The sequence below is a fragment of the Emydura macquarii genome, unplaced genomic scaffold, assembly GCF_026122565.2.
Source record: "Emydura macquarii macquarii isolate MOO-44397 ecotype Brisbane River unplaced genomic scaffold, CSIRO-AGI_Emac_v2 contig_3128, whole genome shotgun sequence".
Lineage (NCBI taxonomy): Eukaryota > Metazoa > Chordata > Testudines > Chelidae > Emydura > Emydura macquarii.
In genome coordinates, this window is record NW_027133265.1 from 2,499,995 (window position 1) to 2,516,967 (window position 16,973).

General features: G+C 39.9%; 1 protein-coding gene across 2 annotated transcripts in view; it reads left to right on the plus strand.

Annotated features, from left to right (window-relative positions):
* Window positions 1-16,973, plus strand: part of CORIN (corin, serine peptidase) — a 268,435-nt gene that overhangs the window by 178,246 nt on the left and 73,216 nt on the right. For both annotated transcript variants that reach the window (XM_067531205.1, XM_067531206.1), the window contains exons 7-9: window positions 9,423-9,530; window positions 14,268-14,378; window positions 16,775-16,897. In XM_067531205.1, coding sequence (XP_067387306.1) covers window positions 9,423-9,530; window positions 14,268-14,378; window positions 16,775-16,897 — 342 coding nt within the window. The remainder of the gene's footprint in view (window positions 1-9,422; window positions 9,531-14,267; window positions 14,379-16,774; window positions 16,898-16,973) is intronic.

Consider the following 16,973-nt stretch of genomic DNA (forward strand, 5'->3'; position numbering starts at 1 on the left):
GGAAGGCTAGTGATTTTCACAGTCAAGATCTATTATTTATTATAACTTTTTATTAGTTCAAAGAATGTTTACATATTTTCTATGCAAACTTTTCTAGTAACTAATAAAAGTTACCTTAAAACACCTAGGGAGATCTTCAGCCTCTCCTGAATTAATCTTCTGGTTAATACTTCCGTTATCCTCGATTATGTCAGCAGACAGAATGCCTTTCTGGGAAATACATTAGCAGTAAAATGACAACTCTCATTGACTTGTCTTCTGTTATTTGTATTGCAGTAACGTCCGAAGGCCCCAATCAAGATTGGGGCCCCATTATGCCAGGGTCAATATAAACACATGAAAAAAGGCAGTCCTTGCCCCAAAGAGTTTATAGTCACCTGCAAATTTAAGCAGGCTTTTTCACCTGGAATGTTAAGGTTAATGTGAAAACAGAGCTCCAGCCAAATTCCAAGAGACACGAACAAAGGCGAAGGACAACTACTGGTTTAGTTTTGCTGTGCCCCTGTGAACCAAAAATTATCTCACACCTTACTTTTCAGATGTCCCCCATTGTGAGGGATGTAATTAATTTATATCCCCAAATTATGTACATCCACACAAATGTGGTGTCCCTACTTTCATTTTTAACAGTTATTTATATCAGAATTGCAGGCTTTTGAAATAGAAGTTATAGAAAGAATTACTGATAATAAAGAGATGAATCCCAGAGCATTTTAAGTGTCCTGCATCAATAAATTATCAATGTTATATTGCACATTGCATTATCTTCCTTTCCTTGCCTTGGCTCCTTCTGATACACACTCTTCCTTTCTTGCCTATGATACCCCAAATAAATTACTTAGATAATATTTAGAATCTGGACAATGGCAAAATCCTTTTGGAATGATCATTTCATGTTTCATATGAGATACTGTAGTTTCTTTATTTTTCAGGCAGGAGTACTGTGCCTGTGCACACACACACACACAAGGCACAATCTTACTTTCTTTGGCCCAGAATGAACAAGATGAAGATGACAATTTTAATCATGAAAATGTAAGATAATGACTTTGAAGTTATTAAGTTTACAAGTACAGTGGCAATTTCTGCACTGACTTGCACTCTGTGCAATAGTTTTGACTTGGATGGGTTTATTTTAAGGCAGAATTTATCATACTGCATGTAAGATTCCTTACATCCATTTTTATTGAATTTATCTGTTGACTATTTTAAAACAAATGGTGCAGAAGTAGCTGGGACCCCTAAATCATCCTTGAGGGGTGGGGTGGGGAACTGATAGAAGATTGTGTGTTGCAATAGTGAAATGGAAATGGCAGGTACTTTAATAGAGGTCAAAGGACTGGTAAATCTGAAAGGCTGACCAGTCAACTGAACTGATATGCAACTTTAAAAAGATTTGGGTTTCATGGAGATTGGGAATAGGAATGAAATTCAACTAATTCTTATTTTATGAAAACTGGGCTTGGCCCATCCGTAATTAAATTAAATTCTACCAGTTACAGGTGGAGGTTATGAAGTGCAATTTGTATAATGATGAGAATAAATAGCTGTCTAATAGATTATTGCCAATACATTCATGAAAATGTTAAGACATTTAGACTTGCGTATTCACTTATTTCAGCCCTTGCAAAGACATCTGTGTGCCTTTGTTTTAATTACAGCGTTTCAGAGTGCTGTTGTCAAGCTATGCCATGCTCTAAATACTATTTTTGTAGTTATGAAAGGATGAGTGTAAATATATATTAGGGCATGAATGCAGATCAAGCAGTTAACTTAGCCAGAAGAGGCACATGGGGAAAAAACAGCTTTGTTTTGTTTACAATGAGGAATAATAAGAAATAGATATTACAGAGTTATATACCGATGGGGAAAGATAGAGGATTGGCAGGGTAGCTCATGCTGATACAGATTCAAGACAAATAATGTTTTGAATTTTAAACCCAGTTGGGTGCTGTTCTGCTTATATGAAACATATACAGAACTGACATATTTTCATTTAGTTTTATGGTTTTGGAATTTACCATCCTCATTCCTTTTCTTTTTTTATACACTGGTCTGGAAAATTCAAGACAGTGGGATTATTTTATTGCATTGTCTTACACACAATGCTTGGTTTTAAATCACAAGTTCAGATGTGAACTTCTGAAATAATGCAAAATTAGTAGTGGAAATAAATGTTTTTGTGGAGGTAGAAAGTGATTAACCTCCCTAGTCCAAAATTAAGGTTGTTAACAAGCCTGGGGAAGCTTTATAAGCCTACAAAGCTCTCTGAGATTTGAGATCACTCCCTTACTACTATTAACAGAGGTGCTAATGCTAAACCAGATCTAAGTGAAAGCAGGGGAGTGTAAGAGTAAGAGCCAGCAGGTTACATAAACCAGTGCCAAAGTGGTCAGATCAAGCCTGAAGACTGTCAAGCCCCATGTCCAAGGTGGAGAAGAGGATACCTGCACCTTCTCTGTGGCTGGTTAATGCTTAAAGGGTAAAATATTAATGAACTCCCTACCATTTCTTCTCTCCCAAACAGTGCTATAAGCATTTCTAACTCTTACTGTCCATGCAAAAAGATGCAAAAGGACTGCAGTGATCTTCACGTGGCTCCTGTGTGCAAAGACAGAGGATTTGAGGATGGGTGTTCATTTTCTAAAAAGAGCAATAACACATGTAGCAATGTGTGTGGGAGTATAGTGACTGCTGGAATTCTAGCCCTTTTGCCTGCCTGATTACCAGGTACCACAGAGATTCTCTCTCTTGGTGAACTTTCTCCTCTTCCCTTGGCTCGCAGATTCACTTCGGAGCTGTCTGCCAGGAAGATCAGAAGTACATCAGCTGTAGGAAACCTGCCAAACCATCAGTGGGGCCACTAGATGATCGAGGTGCTAAAGGAGACAGTCATTGCAGAGAAGCTAAATGAATTATTTGTATTGGTCTTCACTGCAGAGGATGTGAGGGAGAGTCCGCACCAGAGCCATTATTTTTAGTAACTGAGGAACAAATCTGAGGAACTGTCCCAGATTGAGGGTTCAGTAGAGGAAGTTTTAGAACAAATTAATAAATTAAACAGTAATAAATCACCAGGACCAGACAGTATTCACCCAAGAGTGCTGAAGGAACTCAAATATGAAATTGCAAAACTACTAACTGTGGTATGTAACGTAACACTTACATCAGCCTCTGTACTAGATGATTGGTGGATAGCTAATGTAATGCTGATTTTTTAAAAAAAGGCTCCAAATGCAATCCTGGCAATTACAAAGCAGTAAACCTAACTTCAGTATTGGACAAATTAGTTGAAACCAAAGAACAGGATGATCAGACACACAGATGAACACAATACGTTGAAGAAGAGTAAACATGGCTTTTTTAAAGGAAAATCATGCCTCACCAATCTGTTATAATTCTTTGAGGGGATCAACAAACATGTGGACAGAAGTGATCCAGTGGATATATTGCACTTAAACTTTCAGAAAACCTTTGACAAGGCTCATCAGAGGCTCCTAAGCAAAGTAAGCATCAAAGGGTCCTGAGCAAAGTTACAGGGGTTTTCTCCATTCATTATCATGGGTTCAGTGGGAAGGTCCTCTCCGAGATCAGTAACTGGTTAAAAGACAGGAAACAAAGGGTAGGAATGAATAATTAGTTTTCACAGTGGAGAAAGATCTCCCATTAATCTGTGCTGGGACCAGTGCTGTTCAACATATTCATAAATGATCTAGGAAAAGGGGTAAACAGTGAGGTGGCAAAGTTTTCCGATGACACAAAATTATTCAAAATAGTTAAGTCCAAAACTGACTGTGAAGCGTTTCAAAGGAATCTCACAAAACTCAGCAATTGAGTGACAACATGGTAGATGAAATTTCATGTTGATAAATGCAAAGAATGCACATTGCAAAATATAATCCCAACTATACATACAAAATAATGGGGTCTAAATTAGCTGTTGCCACTCAAGAAAGCGATCTTGGAGTCATTGTGGCTAGTTCTCTGAAAATATCTACTCAATGTGCAGTGGGAGTCAAAAATGCTAGCAGAATGTTAGGAACCATTAGGAAAAGGATAGATGATAAAATAGAACATTTCATAATGCCATTATATACATTCATGATATGCCCACACCTTGAATACTGCATGCAGATATATTAGAATTGGAAAAAGTACAGAGAAGGGCAACAAAAATTATTCAGGATACAGAACAGCTTCTATCCCAGGAGAGGTTAAAAAGACTGGGACTGTTCAGTGTAGAAGAGAGATGACTAAGGGGTGGTATGATAGAGGTCTATAAAATCATGAATTGTCTAGAGAAAGTGAATAAGGAAGTGTCATTTACCTCTTCGCGTAACAAAAAAGCCAGGGGTCACCCAATGAAATTAATAGACAGTACATTTAAAACAAACATATGGAAGTACTTCTTCATACAATGCATGGTCAACCTGTGGAACTCATTACCAGTGGATGTTGTGAAGGCCAAAAATATAACTGGGCTCAAAAAAGAACTATATTAGTTCATGGTGGATAGGTCCATCAGTGGCAATTATTTAAGCTAATCAGGGATGCAACAGCATGCTCTGGGTGTCCCTAAACCTCTGACTGCCAGCAACTGGGACTGAATGGCAGCGGATGGATCACAGGATGAATTGTCCTGTTCTGTTCATTCCCTCTGATGCTTCTGGCACTGACCACTGTCGGAAGACAGGATACTGGGCTAGATGGACCACTGATCTGATCCATTATGGCCATTCTTATATTCTAATAAGATTTTCTTGACAGGCTCCTTGACACATTGTCTCTCTCTGGCTGGTGTTCCCCTACCTGGTCAGGGGAAGAGGATGTGCTGTGGGGAAGGGGTTGATGGGAATGGCAGTTTCCTGCTTATCGGTTTCCCACTTAGCACATTTGCCTGTGTCAGTCTCCATTGACATCCTCCTTAAAAGGCTGACTTCTATATCTGGCAGCCATGCTGACTGGAATCTAAGAGTCCTCTTCTGGGAAGCAAGAGGAGCTCTGTGGATATGTAAACATACTGTGGCCATCACAGAGTAGATGCTTTCCCACAGGATGCACTGAAGTAGAGTATCCATGAAGAGTGCTGCTCCTGCAGGCTCTGTGCTCCACATGCTGCTAGATCTAGTACAGTTAAGGACGGTACGTAGTGGTCATTTTTTCTTGTCAAGCAGGAGGTACTTTAAATTTGTGACGTTCTGGGCATGTTTTCTCTTGTGATTGTAAAATCTGACACAACACAAATAGTTTAATACCATGCTTCCTCAACCTATAATGTCTGGGTTAGCTAATCTAAGTTCTCTTCTTGGGGACTGGGGAAAGAACAATACAATTCCGATTAGAAAATTTATTTGCTTTCTATCAAAAATGTATGTTTGTTACAGGGATTTTCTCCATTCATTATCATAGGGAGACTTTTTATAAACCATCACCAAAAGCATATGTCACCTTGATTGATCGGTCCTTCAGCCCTCGTGTAGATTGCACTGATCACAACATAACTTCCATTCTTCTCTTATCCTGGCCTTCCTTCTGCATGTGAGGCCATGCCTTTTCACAACAAAGTCTTCCCATCTCTTTGGAGGTTGAGCGAGTAGTCATTTCAATTCCTGTGGGTACCACTTGCCGACAGCTGCAGTCCATCGATTGTCAGTGAGCCTAAGTATATACCTGGCCCATTATATGTTATTGTAGCTGCTTTCAATAATGACATCCTGCAATCCACTCTGCACTCTGATAATTTCATTAGGTATTCAGTCGCGAATTGAAATCCCGAGAATTATTCTCTCCATCGCCCTCTCTCTGAGGGACAGTTGTTGCTCCACTATCTTCGTCAGCACCCATGTTTCGCTACCGTTCAAAATTGCCAGCAGCACTGTCAAGTTGAAGAGGTTTGTGCATGTTCCTTATTGATTTTTCCTTGATTAATCCTTTAAATCTACCAAAGATTAAATGCGCGCCAACCACCTTTCTTTCTTCGTGAGAGTTCACCTTCCTGATTGTGGTGCATATTAATTTCTTGGCCCAAGTAGATTTATTGTTCAACTTCTTCTATTTGTTCACTGCATAAATTTCATTATAGAGTGGTTCATTTTCAGTCCAACTTGGCTGCTTTTTGCGTTGAGTTGATAGTATTTTTGGCAATCAATACAATATCATCTGCAAATCTGAGATGATTTAACTGCTCTCTTTTGATGTTGAATTCATCCTTCCAGTTCATCTTCCTAGTTACCATTTTGAGACAGGCTGTGAAGGGTTTTGGTGCAACCATGTCTCCTTGCTTCACACCGTTTTTGACTGGGATGTGAAGGGGAGTGTCAAACAGTTATATCTGTAGTGTAGTCAGAGTTTGCTTCCTTTAGTAATATGATGTAATTTGTGTTGATGCCCTGCTCTGTGAGAGCTTTCAGCACTGAATTAATCTTAACAATGTTGAATGCTTTTTCATAGTTGACAAAGGCAATGCATAAAGGGAATTTGTATTCTCTTGGGTGCTCCAATAGCTGATTTTAGTGAAGATATGGTCCATTGTGCTGAAATCTTTCAAAAACCCACCTGCTCTCTTAGCTACTGCTCATCTAGACTCTGTGAGAGTCGGTTTGTTATTATTTTAGTGAATAGTTTGTAGATATGTGAGAGCAGGCATATTAGACTATAGTTCTTTAGATCTTCATGGTCGCCCTTCTTGTGCAGCAAAATGGTGTTAGATTCCTTCCAGCTAGATGGTATCTTTTGCATTTCCAAGTAGTGTCTAAACTTCTGAGCCGGGATATCCCAGAGGTTTTGGCCTCCAGGTCTTATCATTTCGGTTGTCAACCCATCTTTTCCTGGAACTTTTCCTTCCTTCATTTGGTAAACTGAATGTTGAACTTCACTGGCGAGGACCAGGAGCACACGCTCATTAGTATGTTGAAGTATTGGTAGTGGGACATTTATTTGGGACATGAACAGTTTGGTGTAAAAATCTTTACAGATCACTTCCATCCCTGTTCTATCTATTACTGCTTTTCCATCATTGTTCTTCAACACCGTTATTGTTGACCTGTATAGCATCAATTCCCGTTTGCATTTTTTGAGATTTCTGCAATCTTCATCTGTCTTTGAGTCTTTTGTTTCGATACTTCTCAAAGTCATCTTTTAGTCTTCTTCTTATCAACTTACAGAGAAGGGAGTACTCAAATTTGTCACCAACATTTTGCTTCATATTCTTCCGCTTCTCTAGCAAGTTCCTCATTTCCTCCAAGATTCTTCCCTTCTCTTTTTTTGGTCTGTCTTTCTCAGTTGATTTCACGCATTTCCTTGGCTTATCAGCAAAAGTTTTTATAGTCCTCATTACAGCTTTCTCTAATACTCCAGTCTTCCTTGGAAATGTTCCCTTTCAGGGTTGCCTCATTGAATATTTTCAGCTGCTTTCTCTGATTTGCCATTTGTAGCTCTTCCTTTTCCATCTTTTCATTGAAGTTAAGCCTTGCTCTAAGCAAGCGATGGTCACTTCCAGTATTAAATGATGGCACTACTGAAGTGTCTTGTATAATGTGTCACTTATCAATCAGACTATAGTTGATCTCGTTCTCTTTCTTCACATTTGGTGTGATCCATGTCCTTTTCTTCTTGGCCTTTTTCTAAAACCTGGTGTTGCCAATGAACATTTCTTTCGTTTCTGCCAAAGTTACCAGTTGCTCTCTTCATGGATACTGTTCGCCTATGCCATATCTTCCAATGAACTTTTTGCCTTCTTTCCCTCTTCCGACCTTGGCGTTGAAGTCTCCCATCACAATCATATATGTGGATTTTTGAGCAAGGGTTTCCTCAACTCCTGATAGAATTATTCCACATCTTCATCTTCACTTGTGCTTGTGGGAGCATAGATCTGGATAATATTGAGGTGCTCTTCTTGTTCAGTTGGAGGTGTAATGCTCCAGTACGTGAGGACTTAAACTTGCAGGAGATAATTTTTGAAGACCATTCCTTGTTGACAATAAAACTGATTACTCCAACAGTCCTCACACTTTCTCCTTTTCCCAACATAATAGTGCTTTCATCTCTGCACTTCACTTACATCTCCTTTCTTCATTGAGTTTCGCTGAGACCAAGGAAATCGCAAACTGTCCTTGCCTTCTCCTCCATTACATGGTTGATTGAGTTGTCCCTCATCTGTGTCCTGCAGTTGTAAGTACACACTGTGGGGCAGTCCTTTTTCTTTTTGGCAGCCTAGCCCCTGAGATTCTTAGTAACCTTTCATCGATCTAACTCCTGCTGCAAATCTACCTCAAAGTGGCACAGCAGTAACTCTGGCTTGTCCAAAAGTGATGATAGCAGAGTGTATTCTCCAGTAGGCTCTACCATGCTATTAAGGTGTCAGACTGCCAACCCAGAGAGGGGACAGTTCTTCTTCTTGAGGTTGGGTGCCAGCTAAATTGAGGAGGTAAATATGCACTGACAGCATAGCCAGCGGGGGGGCAGAAGAAATGATTAAAACAACACGTTCTGTGGCAGTGATGAGGAAAAGCATATGTATTGGTGATATTCCAAGCATTTTCTTTTTTCACTCCTGCCTTTAAAATTAGGTATAGCATAGACAGCTCATCTATTTACTTCCTCCAAGATTGTTCTCAACCCTGCAATTTGCAAGCAAAATATATTTGTTTTCTAGCAAAACTGTAAGTTATATTTATATTTTTATTAAACACCATACATTATTCTAAGAGGGTATAGCTAGATTTTTAAAAAATAAATCACTCTTCAGTTATCCATGTAGGGATATATTTTGTGGTGTTTTAGTTACAGTCTGGAATCTTCCACACCTTTCTTCCCAATGCCTATTTTTCCTTCAGGGATCTTGGTACAAGTATTTTAGATATCTCCCTCACCACCTCTCTTTTTGCATTATGATTTTCTCATGATATTTAGCCACAGCTCTTTATTGTTTCTGAAGGGGTGAGAGTGTGCTACTTTTATCAGCCAATGATTTTATGGGTTCTGGGCCATCCACCTAATCCTATGAAAGATGGCCTTCTGGTTCCTCATGAAGGTTGGAAGTAATGGTGGCAAGGCACAGAAAGGGAAGTGTCCAGAGGTCAGAAAGGGTAGAGGAGAGGCAGAACGATGGAAGGGAAAGGGCAAGATACAAGCATCAACTTACTACTGCCATCAGATATGACAAAACAAAACAATGTACCTGTTCCTGTGTTTCATTTCATAAGGTAAAACCTGCAAGTTAATTATGCTACCCAAAAAGTTCTAATGAGATTGTGTGCTTACAGAATAAAGTTGTCATCTTATATGTGTGTTTGCTGCTGCAATATAGCTACTATGTGTAGCTATTAATCTAGTTTAATTTACTCTATTACAGCTGTGGTGCTGTACAAATAGAACACAATGCAGTTTTTTGGTGATGTGCTTTATGAATATTTGTTTTGCAGACTGCAGTGATGATGTGTTCCGCTGTACTACAGGGAAATGCCTCAATTACACCTTTGTTTGTGATGGATATGATGATTGTGGAGACCTGAGTGATGAACAAAACTGTGGTAATTGGGAGTGCTACATTTTTCTAAAGGCTTTACTATAATAGTATTGTCTAAACTGACAGAATCTTTTTCCTTATACTTACCAGAACGGTAATATACCCATGTGTTCCACTTTACTTAGCAAGGAAGTGAACACAGATTAAAGTTTGCAGCTCTTCATGACTAATTTAAAAGGTTTGGAGAATGCTATCATTCAATGCTTTTTCAGCAAATGGTGTTTTTACACAATTTTTATGTAGATTAGGTGACCTTGTTATTTATTGTAGACATATTCAAGATGTGTTGACAGCTTTCCAGCTAACTCGGAACTAAGGATACTACATATCATTGGTGCCAGCATAGCATTAGGACTAAACTCTTCTTGCATAAGCATCAGGACAGACTTGTCCTCCTTGACCATCAACCATTCACTGCTCCTTAAATCCTGTTCTCCATTAAATTTCAAGGCTCTGTCTTCTGATCAGGCCCGCTGATAGCAATTCCAGGCCCCAGGGCAGAAAAGTCAATGGCCCACCTAGAAAGGGAGGGCTAAAGTCCGAGTGGGCTCCTTCGGAAGTTTTTACTTATTTATTATATGCCATGCAGGTTCCCAGGCGGCTGAGGAGGCGGTATCTGCTACTCAGCTTCCCAGGTCCCTTGGATTGTCCAGGAAGATTACTGATGAACCCGGGTAGATAAGTAGCAGATACTGCCTCCTCAGCTGCCAGGGAATCTCAGGGCACATAATAAATAAGCTCAGCTCAGGGGAGGGGCAGAGAGCACAAGCGGCAGGGGACTCAGGGGAAGGGGTATGTGGAGAAGACGAGGATATGTATCTATCTTCCCATCCTCCCAGGCCCTTTGAAATCACCAGGCCCCTGAGCTATTGCCTCCCTTGATCTCCCCTCAAGCCCCTTTCACCCCCCATCTCCAGGCTGGTCAGTGGGCCTGCCTGTGATTATTATCTTCCTACCTCTCTGATAACTCCTTCAATGTCTTGTTTGGCAGATCCTCTTCCTCTCACAATCCACATCACATCTACGGCTGGTTTGAAAATGGGAATTTTTCCTGTACAAATTTTCATGGGAAAACATCCCCTTTTGAAATTTTGCCACCAAGAAATAATAGTTTTCCTGTGGGAAAATTAAAAAAGTTAATGTGGAAAAACCTTATTTTTCTCATTTTTGCCAGAGAGAAAAAATGAAAGCGCTACTTTCTCTCTGAAAGTCCTACCTTTAAAATAATATTTTTGTAAAAAAAAAAAAACCCCCAAAAAACCCTTTCTTTTTAGCTTTTACTCCTCCCCCCCACCCAACTTTTCTGGGAGGTGAAAAAAAATAAGAGAAGATGGCCATTTTTTCATAATTTCAAAACAAAAAATACAAGAATACATGGGTTTTTTCTAAAATTTTTATTCAATATTTTTAAATTAAAAATTTAATCAAAAATTAAATTTTATCACAAAAAATTGTTTTTGACAAAAGCTCATTTTTTGATTAAAAACCTTTTCATTGAAAAAAATTTCATCCACCTCTCATCACATCCTGTCTTCCTATTACTTTATCCTCTATGGTGTCCCTAAGATTGAACCTTTTCTCTCTGTACAGACTCTACCTAGGGCTTGTTCAAGTGTTTATTGTCTGGTGCCTTCGTTATTGTAATCTCCTCCTCTCAGCCCCAGATGCTTCCAATCTTGCCCATCACAAGTCAATTCTAAATGTTGCTGTTAGGCCCATTTTCAGTAGCAGTCAGTAATAGCTGCTTTGATGGACAACAGGCACTAGTAACCTGTGATAACAAAAATGTTCCACAACCATCCCACTCATTTTTTTCTCCATTTTTTCAAAAGAATGCCATGCTAAACAATTGAATCTGATCATTTTTACTCATAGTGAAAAGGCCCCGATCCTGTAAACACTTAACCTTGTGCATAGCTTTTTTTATATGAGTAGTCCAAATGACTTATGAATTTACTATTTTGAAGACTTCAGTGGGATTTCTTTTGTGAGCAAAGTTATGCATGAGTTTAAGGGCTTGTCTATTCTAAAAAGCTGTATCTGCTTTAACTATATAAGTATAGTTAACCTCCCCTAGTGCAGATGCAATTGCTTTATATGCGTATAGCTATTTCTGTATGGGAAGGGGAATAACTATGCAGGTATAAGTCATCTTTCTACCAATATAAATATTTTGGGAGAAAAAAATCACATCCCTAACCAAAAGATTATTCCAAAAATATTTAAGTATAGACCAGGCCTTAGTGTACGTCTGCACTTAAACTGCTGCAGATGCGCTGCTGTAGCACTTCAGAGTAGATGCTACCTATGCTGACGGAAGGGTTCTCCTACTGGCTTAGGTTATCCACCTCCATGAGAGGCAGTAGCTAGGTCAATGGAAGAATTCTCCCTTCAACCTAGCACTGTCTACGCTGGGGGTTAGGTTGGCATAGCTGTATCTTACGGGTGTGAATTTTTCACACCTCGGAGAGACGTAACTATGCCAGTGAAAATTCCCAGTGTAGACTAGCGCTTAGTATTTGCAGAATGAATGTTTTACTTCCACTGGAATGAATGCTGTACTTCCACTGGAATCTATCAAAGAGACTATTTGTGATGTAAGGTATTACTCCTTGTGAATGAGGTTAGCAGAACCAGGCCCCTACGGTGAAATCCTGGCCCCATTAAAGAGCTCAGTTGGGTAGCATGGCTGGTAATAATTTCTGAGAAAAATGGAAACAAGTCAAACTTCCTCATTTAATAACATCATAACAGCAAACACTGACACAAAAACAATGTTTGACAGCGATTGCTCTCAGATTTGTTGTGCTCTCTTCCTCACCTTTAACATACTCTCAAGAACTTTTATACCAAGTGTATTCCTTCTATTCAACCTTTCCTAAGGGTCGATGAAGAAAGTTTCATTACTTAAGGAAACAGACTGATGAAAGGGCAAAATAAGGATAAGATTTCTGTCTCTTCTTGAAACTTTCTTATGGAAAATTCTTGGCCTCTTCCAAAGATTAGCAGATAGTGTGATCGTTGTGTGTCCCATAATGCAGCGTAGATCTATCTTTTTTTACTTTTAAACGATTTTGTGGTGGGAATATAGAGAGTTTTTCCTCTAACTTAGCTAAGAAGGCTGGCAAAACAAATTGCTGTGTCTATTATAGTAAGACTGCAAGAGCTTTTAGTCTTCTGAAGAATGCGTTGTTTATCTGGGAATCTTAGTTATTTCCATCTGGGAACTAATGTTCGGTGTGTGTGTTCATTCCAACTCTCAACTGATGTCTCCATCAAGGCATGTAATAGGAAGAAATAGTGTTTCCACAAACACAGTTTCATTGCCTCCTGCTGTGCCTTATGGCAGCCCAAAATGTTTCATCTATGTCTCTGTTCATAATCCTCTATCTTATCTTTCTTTAAGGATAGATAGAGCTCTTTGAAAATCTTTTAGCTCGGCCTGTTTTCTGGTAGTGCGGCATTTCTGGCCATCAAAATTTTTTCTTCAGCATGAAATATTTCTCTGTAGTATTGCCAACAAGGTCTTCCAAGTCCTTGTTGGAAATCACTAACAATCCCAGCAATTCTTTCATTTGTTGGAGTTTCCTTGAAGACTCTTTTTTAGAATAAGTGTCATCCCAGGTGATGTTTCTTTCTTCAGTCCTTTGAGCCTTATTTCATGGAGGAGCCAGACTACAGTCTATTCCTTATATATTACTTGAGTCTTCAGTTTCATCTTTTACTTCAGAAATATTTTATTTATTCTAGTCATATTATCTATTAGAAATCGAGTGAAATGTCAAAAACAAAACAAAAAATTACCAAACAGTTGTGGTTTTTGATAATTCTGTAGGACCTCAACACAGTTACTCACTCTACCCACATCACTTGGCCATTTCTTGACAGGTATTTATATACTAACACCCCTAAGAAAAATGCAGTTCTGCACACAACTTGAGAGTGCTCAGTGAACTTCAGCTTGGGAACAAATATTCTGTCATACAGACATCATTGTGTAGGAATTGCCAATTAATGGATATACTTGACCTTAAATTTCATATGAAATAATAGGCTAAAATATATGGATAACATATGAAATTACATGTAAGAGCTGCTTGGTTTCTCTGTCCAGGATATTTCCCATTTTTTACCATAAACCTAAATTATTATAATAGGAAAAAAGTTATTCATCTATAGTTTAGTGGTCACCATTGGAAACTTGGCAATTGCCTTAGGTAACACTATGACAGATCACTGCTGTACCCTCCCCTTTTCCATGAATGCAGACCACTCTGAGACCTTCCTGCTTGTAAACACCAGCATCTCAGTACATATCAGTGCAGTCACAGCCTTGCAGTGTTTTCCAGATTTCTGGGCTTTTCTTCCAGGGGAAATTGGTTGAGAAGTCTCTAATCCAAGAGTTCTTGTCAGAGTCAGCTAGCCTTCCGTCTCCTTCCTCCTCCTCAAGCACTTCCTTCATCTGCTCCTTTTTAACCACTTGCCTGTTAATGGGTTAATTAGTTTATTAACATTGTTGAGCTCAAGGCACTCACTGTGCGCATAGAGTAGTTTAAGTAATACTGTGGGTATGGTAACCTTAGGTACTGTAGTTATTGTAAGCCTAATTACCAAGTTTGTAAGGACAATGACCTTTCCAGAGGATGGAATTATCAAGCAGAAATAGAAATTACATAATTGAAATGATTTTTTCTCCCTTTCTTTTATTTTATTTTTGGTCCTAATTTTTCATTTTCATTAGATTGTAATCCAGTGAAGCAACATCAGTGTGGAGATGGGAGATGTATAACGGTAGACTGGGTATGTGATGGTGACCATGATTGTATAGACAAGTCAGATGAAGTGAATTGCTGTAAGTTACCTAATTTCTTAAGTCTACATATCGGTACTTTTTAAACAAAATGTTATGCATGGAGTGTTGCTAGAAAGACAGGAATTTAAGGTAATTTGATTTCATGTAGTTTAGTAAGTGGTAAATGTCCTTGTAGATAACATACTTTGGCAAGCATAGTTAACCTTCTCTTCTGATTGTCGAAATGGATTGTAGTTGCTCCTTTGTAGCTTCCTTCTGGTTCATTACTGTTTATATTGGAATACTACAACTGTCCTTCTTAAATTGTAAGCATTTTGCGGTAGGGACTGTGTTGTCACCTGTGTTCATGCAGCACATAGCGCAATGGATTCCTGACTGTGATTGGGGTCTCTGGCTGCTTTGGTAATAAAAATATTAAATTATAGACACAGAAACTACTAAGAAAACATCATTAAGGTTGCAAAGTCAAGCACTGAAAAGTTAGGAAATGCTTATATGGTAGTGTAATTAAAGACAATATGATGATACATATGCACAAGGGGACCTAATTAAGGTTGAATCCCTATCTTTTGAGTGCTTGACTTTGCAACCTTAATAATAATCTTTAACATAATTTTAATTTCCTAGGTATTTAAAAAAACATGTCATCATGTGGCATCATATTGATACTCACACGGTTCATAGCAGAGCAGGAACCTTTAAATCCACCACAGACTTTTGCCAAACTGAGCTCTTGGAGTGACTGATAGCAGTCGGAGGTTACCATCATCCATGTGGTCCAGCACTAGAAGGGGATGGGCACTTTGCCAGTGGGTTTCACAGATATTTGCTGACAGCAGAGAAATGATGAGTTTCAGGGATCTTGGCTTCTGTTAGAGGCTCTGGAAGGGACAGTGTCAGAGCACAGACTCTTTTGCCCCTTCCTCAAATGTGACCCATTCCACCCCCTCACTTCCAACCTGCCCCATCTCTTCCCCACTTCTAGCTCCTTGCCCTAGTCCTGTTCTCCTCACCTACCCTGTCCCAGTCTCCACTCCTCAGGCTTCTCTTCCCAATCTCCTTGCCCAGCCAGTTTGTTTCCCCCCAACTCCTCATCCAGTTTGTCTCTGTCCCCCACTCTGGCCTCAAGTCGCCTTCCCAACCATGTTCCCTGTCCCCACTGGCTCCCAGTCCCAATCTCTTCGTCTAGCTCCTTGTCCTAGTCTTTTTGCTCAGCCAGTGCCTGTGCTCCCCGTACACCCTGGCTCCTCCTCCTCTCCCCCCCCCCCCAGCCCCTTCTACACTGATTTTCAGTCCCAGTGTCTTTGCCCAGCCTGTCCCAGTCTCCCCTCGCTTCTTATCCTATCTCAATTTCCTCCCCTGCTTACTGAATCCCAGTCCCAGCCTTCATTTACCTCCCCAGTTCCCAGGTCTGATCCCTTTACCCAGCCAGTCCCAGTCGCACACCTCAACCTAACTCTTTGTCTCAGTCTTCTCCTTCCCCTCTCAGCCAGTCTCTCCCCAGATTCCCCACAACCCAGAATCCTTGTCACAATTAATCCCACGCCCATGACTGGCTCTTGTTCCCTGTGAATTCAAATCAGGCAGCTTCTTTTTCCACACTGCCTGGGCTCTTCACTAGAGTCATTGGATATGTCTACAGAGGGATAAAAGACCCTCGGGCTGCAGGGCTAAAAATTGCTGTGTAGACATTTGGTCTCAGGCTGAAGCCTGAGCTTTAGGACACTCCCTTCTAGAAGGGTCCCAGAGGTCAGGCTCCAGCCTGAGCCCAAATGTCTACCAAGTAATTTTCCAGTGAACTCCGTGAGCTCAAGTCAGGTGACCTGGGTCAGCTATGGGTTTTTCATTGTTGTGTAGATGTGCCCATTGAGAGCACAGAAGAGACAGGTTCTCTGTTCAGCTACCCAGACTGAATCAGGCACAGCTGTCACCATCCCAGAACTGATATTACCAAGCTGGAGTACGGCCAGAGCAAACAGAATCTTCCAAAAATGTATATGCAAAAATCTACTGGCCGTGTGTGTGAATGTTTTTTTCCAAAGGGTTATCACTTGGCAAAATTTGAGGTTTTTTTCCCCACAGAAACAGCAAAAGGCCACCTCCGGCCAAATTTCAAGTCTCTGCTCCAAAGCATGCAAGCCCTAGAGATTTTCAGACAATTTTTTAAGATGGTCAAAACAACATATTTTTCCTTAGCCTCATTCTCAGAAAAAGCCACACCATTTGGCTAAATCTGAGGCAGACACCTGGTAAGGAAAATTTCAGCCCAAATGGTTAAAATTGGAGAAAGATATATACACACATAAAAAGGGGGTCTTTATAAGGGTACGAATTGGGCTACCTTTGATGATGATAATTTTTTAAAAATTATGTTTAAAAGAAATGAGAGATCTGTAGACATCTAGGATGATTGGAATGTGTTCTTGTTTCCCCAGCATGTCACAGTCAGGGTCTGGTGGAGTGCAGAAATGGACAGTGCATTCCCAGTGCTTTCCAGTGTGATGGAGATAATGACTGTAAGGATGGAAGCGATGAAGATAATTGCAGTGAAAATACAGGTATGCTGTGTTCATTCTGGGGGTTACAGTGGACAAAACGCTGGATATGAGTCAACAATGTGCCCTTATTGCCAAG